Here is a 17,569-nt window from a genome sequence, read left to right on the forward strand (position 1 = left end):
CCAAGGGGCCGTCTTCTGGAAAGGCTTCCAGGGCAGGTCAGACTCCTGCTTTGTGTTTGAGGAGGAAGAGAATATCCAGTCCTGAAGCTTGTTTCATGCTGGCATTTTCTCCTTTTGGGTTCTGAATCTCTTTTGGTGAAACATCATTGGGAATTTAAAAGCAGTGGACAAGAAGCATCCATGACTGGGGGTGTGTGGGGAGGGCAGGAGGGGCCAGGCCTGAGGAAGTAAGGGGGGGAGAGTGTGAGCAGTTTCCAAACCAAGAAAGGGGCCAGTTGGCCTACCAAGGTGTCCCCCCCACCATACACACACACACACCCCTGCCCCATGGACTGGCACAAGATGCCTGAGAGGGGGGCAATTTCTCCTGTCCCCACAGCCCAGGGCCCCTGGGAGGGCTGGCTGGCGCCTAGAAAGGGGCGGGGGGCGAGGCTGGCCCGGCCCATCTCCAGGCCACTCAGCAACCCAGGCGGTGCAAGTGCTGAGGGAGGGCAGGAGGAGACTCGGGTGGGGGGACCTTTCGCATGGAAGCCGGAGGTGCCGGGGCGCGGCCTGCCTGCCTGGTCCCCTAGGGAGGGGGCGTGGCTCGGCGTGCGTGGTGGGGAGCGCGGGCGGCGTGCGTGCTGCGCGTCAGTTTTGCGACAGGCCGCCGAGCAGCCGCCGCCGCCGTTTCTGCCCGCCCGCCGGCCCCGCGCTGCCTCCGCGATGCTGCTGACGGTCTTCTGCCTGCGGCGGGACCGCTCCGAGCTCACCTTCTCGCTGCAGGTCGACGCCGACTTCGAGCTCCAGAACTTCCGCGCCCTCTGCGAGCTCGAGTCCGGCATCCCCGCCGCCGAGAGCCGGGTGAGGACCGGGGCGGGAGGGAGGGCGCGCGGGCGGGGGGGGAGAAGGGCGGGCTGGGCTGGCCGCTGCCTGCAGGGAGGACTGGGGGGGGGACCCCCTTGGAGCTCGCGGAGACCCGCCGCCGCCGCCGCTGCTGCTGCCAGTCAGTGCCGGCAGTCCTGCGCTAGAGGGGCTCTGGGGGCGGCGGCAGCGCCCGCTCTGCCTCTGGGCTTGCACGCCGAAGAGCCTAGACCCCACCCCACCCCACCCCACCCCGCGGCAGCAGCAGCAGCAGCAGCCGCCTCTCCAGGCAGGATTGGAGAGACCCCAGAGCCTGAAACGGGGAGCTGGAGAGCCGCTGCTGCCAGCCTGTGCCGGAGGCAGTCCTGAGCTAGAGGGACCCAGCAGGATGTTCCAGGATGTTCTAGGCCATCGCCAGCTTCCGAAGCAGGCAAGAGGCAACCGCAAAAGAGAGGGCCTTCTGGCCTCTGGATGCCTGTGGCACCCCCTGCCACTGGCATCCAGCAGCAGCAGCAGGAAGAGAGGGGGCCTGCCCCTCTCAGCTCTGGCCTGTGGGCTTCCCAGAGGCATCTGGGGGGCCACGGTGGTGGGGCCCGGGAGGCTGGACTAGATGGGTCTCCTTGGGGCTGCAGCAGAGCCTTTGCTTGGCCTGCAGGAGGCCCTCCCCGGCGGCCCACTCCTGGCAGCCTCTGTCTCCAGCAGTGGGATTCCCTCTAAGCGGGATTCCCAGAGGTTGCCGGCCACAGCTCCCAGCATCCTCACGCAAAGGCTGTTGCAGCTGGGGAGGATGCTGGGAGTTGTAGTCATCAGTGTCTGGGAATCCTCCCAGGCTGGTGCTCCAGGAGAGACCCCTGGGCCTGGAACTCGGGGTCCAGGAGGCCCCCCCGCACGCTGGGCCAAGGGAGACCTGGCAGAGCGGTGCTGCTTCTCTTGCGTTCAGCGGGGGGGGGGGACTGGCCCTGCGCAGCAGCCGCCCTCCATGGCCTGGGGCTGTCGGCCGCCCTTTATCTGTTGCTCTTTGCAAAGTGCCTTGAGAACTTTTGTGGGGGGGCCTGAGAGAGAGAGCGATCCTTGCGGCCGTTGGGGCGATGCAGCTCCTGAGCATGAGCCCGTTTGAGTGAGAGAGGTGCTGGACAGGAGCCCGGAGGGGCCGCGGCCGTGCTGGCCCCCCCCCCCCCGGTCCTCCGAAGGGAGCTGCCAAGCACTTATTCCCCAAAAAGGGCCCTAGAAAGGCAAGGGGGGGGATGGGGGGAGGCCCAAGACCGTGAAGAGCCCCCTGAGGAGAGGGGGAGAGAGGGAGGAGTGGCTCCTGTGAGTGGGAGGCTGGGGGTTAGGGTGGTGGGGAGGGGGGGGGCCTCCTGCTCATGGCTTATAATGTGCCACTGTGGGGGAAAGAGGAGGAGGAGGAGAGGGAGGAGGGGACTGTTGGGAGGTGAGTGAGCGAGGAGCATGATCTTATCTCAGAAGGTGGAGAACTCGAATTCTCAGGGACGCGCCTGAGCTTTCCCAGCTCTTTGTTGTCGCCCTTCTTCTGCTTCTGCTTCTTCTTCAGATGTCGGCTTCCGCTGGGCTGAGTTGGCTAAGCCCTGCCGGGCTGCCTGGCCCCACGGTGGTGGTCGTCCAAGGCGAGAACGAGCTTCTGCGGGGGCTCCCTCCCTCCCTTTCTCCCTCCCTCCCTCTGGAGCTCGGAGGCGTCAGATGTTCCGAGGGCGGCTGGAGCGCTGCCGTTCTCCAGGGGCTCTGCCAGTTGCCGCCATCTTGGGAACGGGCAAGGGCTGTCTGTGAAGCCTGGCGCTCTCGGGCACGTGTGCGGCTCTCGGCCTTTCTCTCTCCCAGAAGGGGCACCCATTCACGTGCCCGGCTGCAAGCAGGGAAACCGAGGCAGCTTACGGCCCTGTGTGTCCTGAGCCCAGGATTCCTGGGTCCCCATCCACACCCTCTCCGTTGGGCCTCCCTCCTGGCGCCCTCTTCCTGTTTCCGCCCTCACGCCTTCCATTCGCCCCATTCTCCTGGCCGGGAGGCGGCTGTTCTTTCAGCCACTGACCCCTGGAGTTGTTTCTTCTTCTAAGCTCCAGGCTGCGAACCAGCCAGTCTTTCCTGGAACGGCTCGATCAGCTGCTGTGCCCGGAGCCTTGTCTCACTTTGCTGTTGGCTTCTGATAAGTGGAAACAGCTGGGCCCTCCCTGCAGAACATCTGCTGTGCCTCTGCCCCAAGATAGGCCCCCTTGGCGTAGGGATCTGCACGAACCCGTTCGGGGCTCCTTTTGTGGAGCGCCGAACCCGTTTGGAAGCGGGGGGGGGGCGGGCATGTTCCTTTCAGGGGCAGGGAGGGCGCCCTGACCTGCCCCACCACTTTCCCCCTGCGTGCATGCCGGCCACTTCCGGTACGATGCTGACCGGGGCTGCAAGGAGGTACACTGCAGCCCCACACCAGCAGTTTTGGGGAGAGTGCCGGCAGGGCAGGAAAGGGCACCCTCCCTGCCCATTAAAGGAAACCGCTCCCCTCCCAGGAGTGCATGAACTAAGAGAGCTGGTCTTGGGGTAGCAAGCATGAATTCCCCCCCTTTGCTAAGCAGGGTCCGCCCTGGTTGCATACGAAAGGGAGACTAGAAGTGTGAGCACTGGAAGAAGATCTTCCCCCTCAGGAGGGGATGATGGAGCCGCCACTCTGGGAAGAGCAGAAGAGGGTCCCAAGTCCCCTCCTCCCTGGCAGCAGCAGCATCTCCAAGCGGGGGCTGAGAGAGAGACTCCTGCCTGCAACCCTGGAGAAGCTGCTGCCAGTCTGGGTAGACCATCCTGAGCAAGAGGGACCAGTGGCCTGACTCAGGATATGGCAGCTGCTTCTGTTCCTGCGTTTCCGTCTTGCCGTGACAATTCTGGCCTGTTCAGCAAAATGTGTTGTGTTTGTGGGCCTGGGACTGTGCTGTTCCTGTGGCCGAAGAGCTGCCTTGTTTTGGACGGGGCCGCTTGCTCTTTACTCCCCTCTGGAGTGTGAACTGCTTTTGGAGCAGTGGTCCGTGTTGCTCCCCCCGGGGAGAATTAATCCCCCCGCCCCGGAGGTGGGGGAGCAGCCGGACAAATGTGCAGCCCCCCCAGCTGCAGAGAGGAAGGTGTTCTGGTGGCGCCTGTGGCGGGCGGGAGTCCCGGAGTGGCAGCAGCAGCAGCAGGCCCCCTTTCTGCCTCTGGGGGGGTGTGCCAGGCCTGAAATAGGGGAGCCCTCCCTGGGTGCAAGGAGCGGGCCTTGGCGCCTGTCCTGTCCCTTCCCGTCTCTTGCCCCAGAGTATGTCACGACAGTCGCTTTTGAGATGGGGGGCAGTTGTGGGTTCTCTGCCTGGTCTCCATGGCTGGGCTGCTTCCTTCCTTCCTGGGCGGAGAGGCCGTTGGGCGAAGGTCTGCCCTGGGTCCCTGCTTCTCTCGCGTTGCTCCCCCATTTACTGCCCTCTGCTCTGGAGTGGCGGCGGCTGCTCGGCCCCGATCCTGGCTGCCGTGAGGACCTGGTGACTGGGATGGGTGCAGGAGGAGCTGCTGATTCCGCAGGGCCCGGGGGCAGCCAGCTGGAGGGCCCCCCTGCACCCTCCCTTCCTCCCTCCCCTGCTTCTGGTCTCGTCTTCTTTCTTCCTGCTGCTGCTCCCCCCCCCCATTTCTCTCTCTCTCTCTGGGGTGGCCGACCGTGCCAGGCGGGAAGGCCTGTGCGCCTGCCCCCTTCAGGCAGAGAAGGCTGCAGGGAGTTGTGGGTCCGGAGGACTCGGCAAGATCTCAGAATCGCCCGCTGGGAGAATCCTGGCTCCTGGCAGGCTGGGCTGGGTGGCCCTCGCCCTTCCCTCTGCGGTGGCGGAGTCTCTCTTGGGATGGAACTGGCTTGCCTGCAATCCGCGGTGCCCGTCAGACCCGATTGCTCAGAAGTGCGGGGCGGGGGCGGTTTCTGGAGGAGCTGCTGCGTTTCTGCTCCATCCTGATCCGAGGGCGGAGCTGGGGAAGGTGGCTGCTGCCGGCTGACTCTCTCTCTCTCTCTCTGCCAAGACATCATTGACGGTGTCCGCAGGCTGGGAGGGGAAGCGTCTCCAGAAAGCGGAGGAGCTCGTGGCTTGCAGAGTGTGTGAGTGGAAGAGAGGGAGAGATCCCAGATCCCTTCGGAGGAGGAGGCAGAGAGCGGGTGCTCTGCGAGCGATAGATGCGGGGCCTGCAGCCTGACCCTTTGCAGCAAGGGCCGGCTGGCCTTGTTCAGTTTGGGCTCCTGAGATGGCACCCGCCCACCCTCCCTTCTCTGTCCATCCCACTCCGCGCTGCATTCCCGTGGATCCTCGGCCGGTGGTGCCTGTGGGCCGTCCCGGAGCCTGCGAGGCGTCTTCTGACTGCGGTCGTCACTGGAGCTTTGGCCCGATCCGCTCGGTTGTACGAAGGGGTTGCTGGCAAACAGCCCCCTGGCACTCGGGCATGGGTTGGGGGCCTGGCCGCCGGGCGGGCACTGGTCCGGCCCCAGCCGCTTCCGCTGACCCTCGCCCTGCGGGCGCCTCCCCCAGCCTTCGTGAAGCACACGCAGCTGCTCCCGAGTACTGCCGGGGATGGCTGGGGGTAGAAGTTGGGCTCGGGCTGTGCTGATCTTCGCCGCCCATGAAGGGGGCCCCTCTAGTCCTCCTCCTGCTTTCGTGCGGGGCCCCCCCCCCCGCTCTTTGGCCGACGGAGGCCCCCGCTGTCTCAGCAGCCCAGGGGTCTGGGCGGACACGTGTCCTGGGAGTGGACCGTGACGGCCATCCATCGCCCCCCCCCCCCGCGCTTCTCTTCCAGATCATTTACGCAGAGCGGCCTCTCACGGACAACCACCGCTCGCTGGCTTCCTATGGCTTGAAAGATGGCGACGTGGTGGTTCTGCAGCAGGTGGAGAGCGCAGAATTGCAGCCTGCCTCCCAGTTTCCCGGTGAGAGACGGTCTGCCTGGCCCCGCGGGCTCCCCAGGGGGTGTGGACTACAACTCCCAGAATCCCCAGCTGCCGTGGCTGGTGCTTGGGGCTTCTGGGCGGGGAAGGGGGCTGCCCTCCCTCCCGTCTCTGGGCCTTGAACATTTGCCCTTTTCCAGGGAGAGGCACTTTGCGAGCGCTCAGAGGTCATTCCAGGCCGCTGTTGCTGAATGGAGGGGTGGGACCAGGCATCCCGCCCCCCCCCCCCCCCCGGTCCTCTGTCCTGTGGGCCAAGTCCGGGCGAAGAGCAGCAGCGGGGGTGGGGGGGGTGGGGAGGCCCAGAGGGTAGGGGCGTGTGTGTGTGTGTGTGTGCCTCCCTGTTAAGCGCTCTCTCTTTCTATGCCCTGCCCGCCCCGTCCCACCCCCCCGGCAGGCTTGCCCAGGATAGACTTCAGCAGCATCACGGTGCCCGGGACGTCGGGCCAGCTGTCTCAGCCGCCGCTGCCGCCACCGCCACAACAGCAGCAGCAGCAGCCGCCCCCCCGCCCCCACCCGTCCCCTCCCGACCTCCCCTCTTCCCCGCAGGGCTTGGACAACCCGGCCCTCCTGCGGGAGATGCTGCTGGGCAACCCCCACGAGCTCTCCCTGCTGAAGGAGCGCAACCCCCCCCTGGCGGAGGCCCTGCTCAGCGGAGACCTGGGTGAGTGAGTCCCTCTGGCTGGCTCTGCGGGGGGCGGGGGGGGGGCGGGGGGATGTCCGGCTTGGCCTCTGCCCATGTGGGGCTGATCCTGGCTCGCCTGGGGGGAGGGGTTCTCGTTCTGGGGAAGGGTCCTGGGGCCTTCGTGGCTGGGGAGGGGGAGAGTCGGAAGAAGTCCGCCGGAGGCAGCCGCCTCCTCCTCCACCCTGACCCAAACCGCCGGTGGGTGCCTCTTGCTCCTTTAGAGAAATTCACCCGGGTGCTGGTGGAGCAGCAGCAGGATCGGGCCCGCCGGGAGCAAGAGAGGATCCGCCTCTTCTCTGCGGACCCCTTTGACCTCGAGGCCCAGGCCAAGATCGAAGAGGACATCAGGTAGAGCAGGCCCGGGAGGGGGGGGTGGGCAGTCCTGCCCCCCTGGTTGGCCTGCCCTCCTTGGCGGGGTGTCCTCTTTGCAGCTCCAGGTCTGCCTGGAAGTGGGGTGGGGGCAGTTGCCCTTTTGGAGGCCTCTCCCTCAATGCAGGGGTGTGTGTGTGGAAAGAGCCGTGGGAAAGGGTCCCCCCATGAGGGCAAGTCCTGCCACCTGAGCCATGCAGGGTCTGCAGCCACAGGGGAGGGGGGTGGACTCCCCACATCTGTGTCTTGGCAAGCGCCACAGCCCCCCCCCCATCCCCGCCCCCTTACTTCCGTGCCGTTGAGGGCGTCCCCCTGTGGCTCTGGGTTAATCCGGATTGACTTCCGCCCCGCCTGGGTCCGTTCACACCCAGCGGGGTCCTTCGCAGTCTGCCTCCTCCTGCCCCAAGCCAGAGGGGGGCCGCCAGCTGTCTGGGCCTGGAGCTGGCGAGGCAGGCGGCATGTCTACACTGGGGGGGTGACGGTGTGGGGCTGCTGTTGGCTGCAGGCAGCAGAACATCGAGGAGAACATGACAATCGCCATGGAGGAGGCCCCGGAGAGCTTTGGCCAGGTGGTGATGCTGTACATCAACTGCAAGGTCAACGGGCACCCCGTGAAGGCCTTCGTGGACTCAGGTGCGGGTCCCCCCCCCGGCCTGGGCTGCTGTGTGTGTCTCCCGTGGGAAGGGCCACGGGAGCTGGGAGGGGAGGGAGACCCGCAGAGCGGACCAGCTGAGAGGGGCCCGCCGCAGTTCCGCCCTTCCGCTTGCCGGCTACAGGAGCCCCTCCCGTTGGAAAGAAAGGAGAAGAGACCCCCCAGGGCAAGATGTGGGGGAGCCCATCACAGGCCCTCCCTGAGCTGCCCCTCTGTGGGCAGCATGGAGAGGAGAGGCCAGAGCCCAGGAGGCAGCATTTCCCAGAGCCGCTCCCAGCCCGAGTAGGCAGCTGCCGGGGTGGAGTGGCCCAGCGCTCTGATTCCAGGGGTTCTTCTGGGAGTCCCCGCTGTGGTGGTGGGGGGGAGAAGGGCTGGGCTGGGCTGGGCTGGGCTGGGCTGGGGTGCCTCTTAGCGGGCTGCTCTCTCTCTGCAGGAGCCCAGATGACCATCATGAGCCAGGCGTGCGCCGAGCGGTGCAACATCATGCGGCTGGTGGACCGGCGCTGGGCGGGCATCGCGAAAGGCGTGGGCACCCAGAAGATCATCGGCCGCGTGCACTTGGGTAGGTGCCCCGGTGGGGCAGGGCGGGTCTCCCTCCTCCCCCCGAGCTGCCGGGGGAGGTCCTTGTGGCTGACGCGGGCCCGGCTGCTCTTGCTCCAGCTCAGGTCCAGATCGAAGGGGACTTCCTGCCCTGCTCGTTCTCCATCCTGGAGGAGCAGCCCATGGACATGCTGCTGGGGCTGGACATGCTCAAGAGGCACCAGGTGAGCCGGGCGCGCCAGGCGGGGGGGGGCGTCTTGGCCGGGGCTGCCAGCCGAGCGAGACCTCCGCTCCCGCCCCAGGCGTCGGGATTTGAGGCCGTGCCCGAGGCCCTGGAGGCCTTGCTGGGCAGCACCAGGCTAGGGGGCCCGGGCAGTCGGCCTCGGGGGCAGGCAGGCAAGCCGGAGGAGGAGGAGGAGGAGGAGATCGGGCGGGCAGGCAGAAGAGTCGGGCTTTGCCCAGCAAGGCTAGGGGAGCCCCATCTTCTCCCGGGCCTCCGAAAGGCGCTGCCCGCCGGAATATAGGCTCCTTCCCAGCCTCTCCCTCCCCTCCTAGGCAAGGGGGAGGAAAACCGGCTCCGCGGGGCTAAAGCGTTGGCATCGGGGCTGCCGCTTCCCTCCCTCAACCCTGCTCTTGCACGACTCGCATTCTGGGGGCCTGGGTGGAGCAGACGTGCTCATAGTGCAGGAACAGAAGCCGTTGCCCCTCCTGCCTGCGGGAGACCCGGGAGCTGCTTGAAGCATGAGTAGACCCCCAGCCCGGGGTCTTCCAGAGAGGACTCGGCCCCTCCCTCCCTTCAGAGGAAGCCGCTTGGTTCTGCGCCCTCCAGGCGAGGGCAGAGTCCCTCCTGGGCTGGGGCCTCGGTCTGCCCAGCCCGCCGGCTCACCCCAGGGCCACCGTGCCGAGGCCCTTCGCACTGGCCAGCGACGGGGGAGGCTTGGCCCTGCGCTCCTCCAGGCGTCAATTTCCTCCTCCTGGCTGTTTGTGCCCGGAGCGGCCAAGAGCGACTCAAGGAGCCGGCGTTGCGCCCTGTGGCGGGGCCTCCGCTGACGAGGGCCTGGCGCAGCAGCATCGCCCCTTGCCCCCCCCCCCCGGTAACGGCTCCCTGCCCCCCCCAGTGCTCCATAGACCTCAAGAAGAACGTCCTGGTGATCGGCACCACCGGCTCTCAGACGACCTTCCTGCCCGAGGGGGAGCTCCCGGAGTGCGCGCGGCTGGCGTACGGGCCCGGGCGGGAGGACGTGCGGCCCGAGGAGATTGCAGACCAAGAGCTGGCCGAAGCCCTGCAGAAGTCCGCCGAGGAAGCAGGTACCGCGAGGGGCCTGGGCAGGCGCCGGGGGGGGGGGGCATGCGCATGTGCGTGCGTGCATGTGGGCCGTGACTCTTCGTCTTCGTCTTTGTCGTCTTCTTGGGGAGGCTGTTGCTTCTCGCGGCAGCTTCACTGCATGCTCACGAGCGCGGACTCCCTTCTCACATCTCCTCACATTGGCTCCGTGCTGCGGTTTCCTGCGGGGGGTATTTGTGGATCTGCTGAGATTAGGGGGGGCGGGGCGGGCACCCAGTCCTGTCCTGCCTGGGAAGGTGGGCCTGGGCGAGGAATCTCCTCGAGTCTGTGGGAGCGGGGCGTAGAAACGTGGCCGAGGAAGGAGAGCAGGCGTGGACGGAGGGCTCCTTCCTGGGCTCCGCCTCACCTGCCAGTCCCCCTGCTGCCCTCATGCCTGTGCACTTAAAAGCACACGCCTGGGGTGACAGCCTCCTTTCAGTCCCGACTGGATGGCCAAAGCCCCGAGCCCAGGCCTGGCCCTCCTTGCCAGGGTCGCTGCTTGTTCTGTTTGCATCCCCCTCGCCCAGCCGCTCAGTCGGGTGCGTCCCCTGGCAAGAACCCTGGGCGGTGGGCGGCTTTCCCCGGGCTGCCCAACAGATTTGAACTCGGCTCTTGCCCGGCCATGCCCAGCCTGCGGTGGAGTGCTGGCTCTCGCACTTGGAGCCGGAAGGCCCCAGCTGGGCTCCCTCCTGGGCCCAAATCAGGCGCCTTGACCCCCTCGCCAAGCAGGCTAGGGTGCGTGGCAGCGTCCGCGTGAGATGCGCGGGGTCTCGGGCCAGCTGGCGTGCCATCTGCACACGGCCACCCCTGCCGCCCATCCCGACTGAAGCTCTCTTGCCATCCTCCTTCCTCCGGGAACAACGCTAGCTGCCGCGGGAGTCTTTGAAGAGCGCCACGCCAGAGGGCGGGAGGCAGGCCGGAGCCTTCGGAGGTGTCGCCGGACTTCCCAGGACTCGGTCCGCAGGGCCCTCTGCGTCCTCCTGTAGCCTCCAGCCACGTGGCCCCAGCAGCAGCAAGGCGGTGGCCGCCTGTGTGTTCTCTTCTGCCATTAAAGTGCCTCTTGGATGACCAGAGCCGGCTCAGTCCTGAGCTTTCTTGAGACCTTCCTGGCCTCTCTCTCGCCTGGGGGGCCCTTGGAGAGGTTTCCAGCTGGAGGGGCAGCAGTCCTCTCCTCCCTCAGCCCCCTCCCAGCAAGAGGTGCGCAGGTGGGGCCTGCAGCCTGCGCCTGCCCTGGCTGGCAGCAGCCCTCCCCGGTTCCAGGCAGGGGTCTTCCCCAGCCCGGCCTGGAGATGCCGCTGCTGCTGCCGCCTGGGGCTCCCGGGCTGCAGCCCCTTCCCCATCCAAAGGCAAACCAGGATGGACCCTGCTGAGCCAAGGGCACCGTTCCATGCTCACTGCGACCCCCAGGCAGACTTCCCTCCTGACTGTGACGCTTGGCCCAGGTTGACAGAGACGCAGAGCTCTAGGGGCCGGCAGCGGCCGATGCCAGACTTGCAGGCCGAAAGGCGTCAGGGAGAGCCCGGCAGCCTTGCCTTTGGAGAGCGAAGACTGGTGGAAGGACCTAGCCGGAAGAGCAGGCAGAGAGGCAAGCTGAGCCAGGAGCAGGAGAGTCGCGCGGAGGAGGCAGCCAGCCAGCCAGCCAGCCATGGCTCGTGGTTAGGGCTAAGGCAGTGAGTGCGAAGTGGCCTCCTGCGTGGAACCCGGCAGACAAAGACAAGAGCAGCCGTGCAGCCCAGGGAGCCCCCACCCCACCCCACCCCCCGAGTCCCCGATTCCCTCCGTCGCCCAGAGGCAGTGCTGAACACGGGGACTCCTCCTCCTCCTCCCAGGAAGCTTCTGGTTCCCCCACCGCGGCTGGCCTTGCTGGAAGAACAGAGCAGGAAGGAAGGAAGGAAGAGAGAAGGCGAGCCCGAGTGGCAAGGAAGGCCGCGCGCAGAGCCAGCCCGCCTAGCCTGGAGGCGCCCCGCCCGGGCCTGTCTGCTTCTGAGCAGCTCCGGCCCCGTCGGGCAGTGGCGCGGGCCAGCCCTTGCCCGGAGAGCAAGCCGCTTCTGGCCAGGCGGCTGGAGGCCTTGAGATCAGGATAGCTGAGAGAGAGCCAGAGAGCCCAGCCGCCTCGGGAGGAAGCCGGCCCCGGAGGAGCAGCAGCAGCAGCATGGGGGCGGGGGGGCCGCCCCGGCGTCGGCAGGAGGCTGTGCGTGTGCCGCCGCCCGCTAACCCGCGTTTGGTGTGTTTGTCTCCTAATCCAAACAGAGCGCCAGAAGCCTTGATGCATGTGTGTGGGTTTGCTGCCGCTGGAGTGGGCCACAGACCAGGTATTTGGGGCGCTTGCTCTGCGAGGGGGTCTCCCGGGAGTGCCTTCCCCACCTGCTGGCCACCTCCGAAGAGCAGCGGGCCCGGGGAGGGGGGGCGCAGAGTGGGCGGCTGCAGGTGCTCCCGGCTGGCCCTGGAGAAGCGGCCCGGAGCCTGCCTGCCCTGGCCTGCCTTGCGGGGCGGCCGGAGGGTTGGCGGGAGGGCGGGGCGCCCCCTCCGCCTGGGCACGCTCCCATGAGCAGACAGCCGCTTGCCCCGGTCTGGACGGCGGCCTCCTCCTGGCGCCCCCAGCCCAGCCTGTGTGGGCACCTTGAGCCTCGCTGGCAACCCAGAGCACGGCGGCAGCGGGTGGGGGCAAGGCCCGCTCATCAGCCCTGTGCGCTGCTCCCTGGAGTGGACCTGCAGGCAACCGTGCAAAAAGCACGCCGGCACTTGTGGGTCGGGAGCCCCCAGCCCAGCCCGGCCCAGCCCCAAGGGACGTGGAGCCTCCAAGGTCCCGTGCTGGCAAGAGGGCCTCTTCCGAAGGTCCTTCCCTCTCCTCTTCCCTCTCGGAAAGGCCGGGGAGCGGAAGATGGCGCAGCAGTCTGGGCCCTTCTTTAAAAAGACGTCCGTCCTTTGCCCCGTATTTTTGGCTCGCTGCGGTTTTTGGACTTCCCGCTGTCTTTTTGGCTGCGGCTCCTCAGCGCTGGCTCTTTCTCTACAGACCACCTTTGGAAAACGTCACCCCAGGCGGCTGGCAGTTTTTCTAATGAGCCACCTTCTAAGAGGCCCCATGCAAAAGGGACGGGGAGGGGAGGGAGAAATACGCAGGAGCAGGTACCAAACCCGCCGCCCCCCTTGTCATGGAATGAGCAGGTGGCCTGGGCATTATATGGGTTGGGGGGGGGCACCCAAGGACAGGTATGTGTCACACACCCCCCCGGGCCATGGAGGATACTCTTCTTAGGAACAGCCCTGCTGGATCAGGCCCCCCAAGGAGACCCCCCTGGCCCAGCCTCCAGTGGCCCACCCGTGGCCCACCCTCGCTCCTGCCACTGGCATTTGGAGGCCCCCTCCCTCTGAGCCCAGAGGTGGCCTGCAGCACCGTTCCCGTAGCCACTGATAGTCCTGTCCTCCATGACTTGGCCTAAGCCCCACTGAAAGCCAACCGAGCTGGTGGCCCTCGCCACATCCCGTGGCAGAGAGTGCCACGGATCAGTCAGGCGCTGTGTGGAAGGAGCACTTCACTGCCAGGTTTGGGGTGCTGGTGGGACCAGCCGCCACGCCCACGGGGCTCCCCGTTCCAAGCGGCACAGGTCCTGGTGCCACTCCGGCAATCGGGCCCCGCCCGTGTCTCTGGCGCAAGAGGCCTGTGCTCCGCGCACCCCCTCGGGCCCTCACGCCACCTCTCTCTCTCTCTCTCTCTCTCCCCCCTTTCCCCATCTAGATGATAGTGACAAAGCAACTACCTCACTAGGAATGCCATCGCTGCCAGCTTCTGGGGGGGTTCAGCATCCCGTCCGTTTCCCAGAAGCCAGTCCCAAGACCAGTCGCCCTGCAAGCCGGCTCCTCCTCGATCGCTCGTCCTCCGCTCCTTCTGTTGGCCATCCTTGCAAGGGGGGCGCTCCGGCTGCCACTGCTCACCCTCGAGCCGTCAGGTCTGTGGACTCCCTCCTGGAAGGCCCGGCCACTCCGGAAAGGGCAGGGCTGCCTGGGTTGCCGCCGAGCCGCTCTGGTCACGCTGCTTCTGCCCACATTGACGCTCCTCCCGCTGAGAAAGCAGGGCCCGGATCCTGCCGCCGTCCGTCTCTCCCTGCACAGGACGCCCTTGAGGCCGCGCCAGCCCCTCGGGACGCCCTACCGGCCTCGAGTGCTGAAGAGGCTAGGCGTGGCCTGGAGCCTCCTGCTGAAGAGGCAGTGGGGAATCGCTCTTTCAGCGCCCCCAAACAGACGGGAGGTCTGGAGGCAACCCTGCCTTCAGAGCCTCTGGGAGGGAGCCAACCAAGCCAGCTTCACTTGGGTCCCCAGCCCCACACGGAGTCTGGAAATGACCGCCCTCCGGGGGAAGAGGGACCTCTGCGCACAGGGAGTATTTCTCCATTGCCCGCTCGGCAAGGGCCAGCCTCTGACCCCTCTTCTGAGGAAGAACAAGCTGAGGAGGGGGCAGCGGGGTTGCCGTCTTCAGGGGGGGGGAGGCCAGGATCCGTCCTGGGCAGACAGGCTGGGGGTGAAACCTCTGCTGAAGCAGGGGACCCCGAGAAGGCGCTTGTGGCCGCCAGCAGCCGATCGGAGAAGCGGGTCGTCCGGCTGTCCGGGGTGAACTCCTCGGACTGCTCCGGGATGGAGGTGGAGCTGTCCAGGCACGAAGCCTCGTGGTCGGCTGGCCCTCTTCCCCCCAGCGGCCTGATGCCTCCCGGGAGCCTCGCGTTTGGGCCGATGGATGTGTCGGCCGCGGCCAGCCTTTCCGCCTCATCTTCGGAAGGCCAGCTGAGCAGCCCCGCGGAAGAGCCCTGCCTGTCCCTCACCTCCGCCTTGAAGGAGCTTCACCAGCTTCTGGTGGAGAACTGCAAAGGGGACTACCACGCTTCTCGGGAGGAAGACGGCGCTCCGCTGGTGGCCGCTCCTGACCCGCACGCCACAAACAAGGCCCGGGAAGGGCCAGAGCTGGACAGCCGGGAGGTGGAACTGCTCTTCCCGGAATCTGTGGGTCTCGAGGCCGCCGTGGGCGGGCGGGCGGCTGAGGCTCCACTGGGGAGCTTTGACATGCAAGAGATGCGCCAGCTGACCTCTGCACAGGGAGCCTTGGTCATCCAGGAGCCTTCAGACTTGGGCCGCTCTGACTGGCCGGGCCCTTCGGCAGCCTCCAGCCAGCGGCGGTGCGGTGAAGACTCTGGAACTTTGCCTCCCCGTCTCTCCTCTGGCCGGGCGGCAGGCTGCACCACGCCTGGGCAGGTCCCGTCGCTCTCCCCTGACCTCGCACCGCGCGACGAGGCGTCTTGGAGCTCCTTCCCCCGAGACCCGGGAATGCCCGCCTCCGCCGGCACGGATGTCCAGAGGCCGCCCCCGCCTGGCCGCTCTCCCGGTGCTGGCCCTGCAGTCTCCCCCGCTGTGGACATCGCTAGGATTGTGGGGGCCGGCTTCACGGCCCAGGAAGCCGGAGAGGCCCTGGAGCATGCCGGGGGCAACGTCGACCTGGCGCTCCTCCTCCTGCTTGCCAAGAACATTGTCGTTCCTACGTAACCCCGAGAGAAGAGCCGGACGGTAGATGGCAGGACCGCTGGTCTGTATTTCCTTCCAGCGGAGTCTCTCTCCGCAGCACAGAGCGCCTTGCTTCGGTTATTTGGCCAGACTCTCAAAGGAGAAAAGTAAAATCCTTTCTATTCAGCCAAAGTATCTTCTGTCTGTCTCCCTTGTTGAATTGAGGCCTTTTGGGGGGGGGGGCGTGAAAAACCAACTCGGGTAATGTCTTAACGCAATCGCTTTTAATTATGGTGATGATCACGGAATAAAGAGAGTCTGTTTAATCATCTGGTTTTAGGGCAGAGGGGGAGGAGGAGGGCTGGGGGTGGGAGAAGCCGGCGCTGTGGTGGGCCCCAGTCCTCCTGGGACCTGGCGCGAGCAGGAATGGGGTGTGTGGGCGCCCAGCTCTCACGTGGGCTTCAGCCGAGGCGGTGCAGCAGCCGCTGCTGCTGCTTCTAGTGGGAAGCTTCTCGTGTGGCCGTGGCCTGAACCGGCGCCCTGCTCAGCCAGGAGTGGAGCAGGGAAGCTGGCAGGCCGGTGCAAGAGCCGCCGGGGAGGGCAAAGCCCAGGAGGTGGCTGTGCTTCTGCTGAGGGGCTCAGCCCGGCCGCCAGAGCTCCCCCCGCCCCGCCCCCCCCCCAAGCTCTGCCGCGGATGCTCGGGCTTCCTCGCCTGGCCTGGGCCTCCAAGGACCCTCTGCTCAAGGACGCCCGTCTCCTGCTGGCTTGCAGCTTGGAAGGGGTTTGGGCTGCTGGGTTCCTGGAGCTGTTGTGGCCGGGGAATTGATCCGTCTTACTGATGAGCAGCCAGACAAGGGACTTGGAGGTGTAGGGAGGCCCTCTGAGCGCCCGGGGGGGGGGCTGAACCGGGCCCCCAGGGCCGAGCCGGGCCCCCTTTGTTGGCGGCATACAAAGAGCAAAGCTGCCCAAACGCGCCTGTGCCCGGCCCATCCCAGTTGTCCTTGTGTGAGGCTTGGGGGGGCGGCAGTGGAGCTGAGCCAGGGCTGGGCAGAGTGGGGGACGGCCGGGCTGGGATTGTCTGTGGGACCCAGGCCCCCTCCCTCCCTCCCTCCCTCCCTCGTGGGGGCACTACAGGAGGGTGTGAAGCAGAACCAGGGGGCTGGGGCTGGGCCTGGGAGAAGAGCCCCCGCCTAGGCTGGGAGACGGGGCCGGCTCTTCTCACCGGAGCTGTGCAGGGGCGCGCTTGTGGCTCCTGTGGCTGCTGGACAGACGCTCCCTCCCCTCCTCCTGCCTTGCTCTCTGCTCACAGTTGGGAAAGGGCAGCGCACCGGCAGCTCCAGGATGCCTCTCCTGGGGACGGTGTGGTTCAGCCCGTGCAGAAGAGCTGAGCTGCGCAGAGGAGGAGGGGGAGAGAAGAGAAGGCCCAGCCCCGCAGACCGTGCCCAGGCTGGCAGTCCTCCCCATCTGCCTTCAGGCAGAGAGCAGAGGTGAGGGGCGTCCTGCGCCACCTAGAATCCCAGGACAGCCACGACTTGCCTCCGTGGGAACCCCCGCAAGGGACTAGGGTGGCCCGAGCAGCGCTGGAGGCAGATCTCAGTCACTGCTGGCCTTTCCGGTTTCGGGGAGAGAGAGAGCAGAAGCCTGGGGGTGCCCCCTGCATCTCTCCTGCGCCCGCGTGGTCCCTCCCGGGCAATGCCTTTCCCCTCTGGCGGAGGGGGGGTCCGGGGCTTTTCTTCCTGCCACGTCCAGGCCTCTCTCTGGCCTTTTCCTAACATCTGGCTTGCAGGAGCGTTCTGTGGCGCTCGGAAGCTGGCTTGCGGCGTTGATAGCCTTGTTGGCCCTACATACAGGTGTTGCCCTGCGCTGCTCCCTGCCGCTTCTAACCAAGAGGGGCTCCTTCCCAAGGTGCTTAGCCTTGAAACCAGGCAGGGCAGTGGGCGAGAGTGGCTGGCTCTTTGCATGTGTGTGTGTGTTTTTGCTGAAGGTGGGGAGCATTTCCTGCGCCAAAGGCGATGGACGCCAAGGTGTGCGGAAACCTTCCCCACCGACGCGTTTGTATTCCAGGCACAGAAGGTCATCCAGCGTGCCTCTCCCACTTGCGGAAACAGCCGCCCTCTGTCGGTTTGAATATTTGCTGGAGGGGGATCTTGCCCCAAGCGGGTCGTGTTTGGGGGTTCTGAGCAGAGGGGCTCCCTGGCTCTCTCCCAGCCAAGCACAGCCCCTTGTGGGAGTTGTGTGCTGGCGGCGTAAGGAACCCCGTGGTGGATCTGGAGCCACTTCACACATCCCTGACGCTGTTGAGCACTGGCCTGGGGTCCCTTGCGTGCAGCTCTGGCAGGGGCCGTATCCTGTGTCAGCCTGCAGCGTCCGGGGCCGTCTCCCTGGCCTGTGGGCTTTGGCACCCTGCCGCCGGTCGACCGTTGTCAGAGGGAGCAGTGCTGAGGAGGGCCGGCCCCTCGCAAAGGTCTCCCTTTGTCTTTGTGAGTTGGCGCCAGGAGCTCTTGCTCGCTTCCGCTCTTCTGAAAACTTGCGGTGGGTGCAGACTAGCTGCTCTCGTGGGTGCCTGGCCCAGCTGAGCAAGCGGAGAAGCCGCTTCTGCTGCCTCTCTGGGCTGAACCAGCAGGGCTGCTGCCGACAGGGGCGTTCAGGGTACAGGCAAACGTGACTGGAAAGGAAGGCTGTCGTCCATACCGGAGGCCAGGGAGCTGGGCGCGGCTTTCTGACTCTGCCCCCGTCTCC

At 66.5% G+C, this 17,569-nt stretch overlaps 1 protein-coding gene across 3 annotated transcripts; it reads left to right on the forward strand.

The window, feature by feature from the left end:
* The first annotated feature begins 517 nt into the window (after positions 1-517).
* On the forward strand, positions 518-15,022 carry LOC128338680 (protein DDI1 homolog 2). Of its 3 annotated transcripts, XM_053281430.1 has the most exons (10): positions 520-843; positions 5,629-5,758; positions 6,171-6,437; positions 6,680-6,806; positions 7,333-7,460; positions 7,913-8,041; positions 8,140-8,243; positions 9,138-9,327; positions 11,594-11,655; positions 13,080-13,220. In XM_053281430.1, the coding sequence occupies exons 1-9, from the start codon at positions 706-708 to the stop codon at positions 11,608-11,610; spliced, it is 1,230 nt and encodes a 409-aa protein (XP_053137405.1). In that variant the 5' UTR covers positions 520-705; the 3' UTR covers positions 11,611-11,655; positions 13,080-13,220. The 3 variants fall into 3 exon arrangements, with proteins under 3 accessions (XP_053137404.1, XP_053137405.1, XP_053137403.1); XM_053281429.1 differs by lacking the exons at positions 11,594-11,655; positions 13,080-13,220 and adding an exon at positions 10,211-10,416 and having other exon boundaries at positions 518-843; XM_053281428.1 differs by lacking the exon at positions 11,594-11,655 and having other exon boundaries at positions 525-843; positions 13,080-15,022.
* Positions 15,023-17,569: the final 2,547 nt, after the last annotated feature.

The sequence above is a fragment of the Hemicordylus capensis genome, chromosome 16 (genome assembly GCF_027244095.1).
Source record: "Hemicordylus capensis ecotype Gifberg chromosome 16, rHemCap1.1.pri, whole genome shotgun sequence".
Taxonomy (NCBI): domain Eukaryota; kingdom Metazoa; phylum Chordata; class Lepidosauria; order Squamata; family Cordylidae; genus Hemicordylus; species Hemicordylus capensis.

Excerpts from the sequence above, each read along its gene's own strand:
- LOC128338680 (XM_053281428.1), top strand. The coding sequence starts at position 706 with ATGCTGCTGACGGTCTTCTGCCTGCGGCGGGACCGCTCCGAGCTCACC. Across the intron at positions 6,807-7,332 it reads AAGATCGAAGAGGACATCAG|GCAGCAGAACATCGAGGAGA; the intron begins GTAGAGCAGGCC and ends TGTTGGCTGCAG. Across the intron at positions 8,244-9,137 it reads ACATGCTCAAGAGGCACCAG|TGCTCCATAGACCTCAAGAA; the intron begins GTGAGCCGGGCG and ends TGCCCCCCCCAG.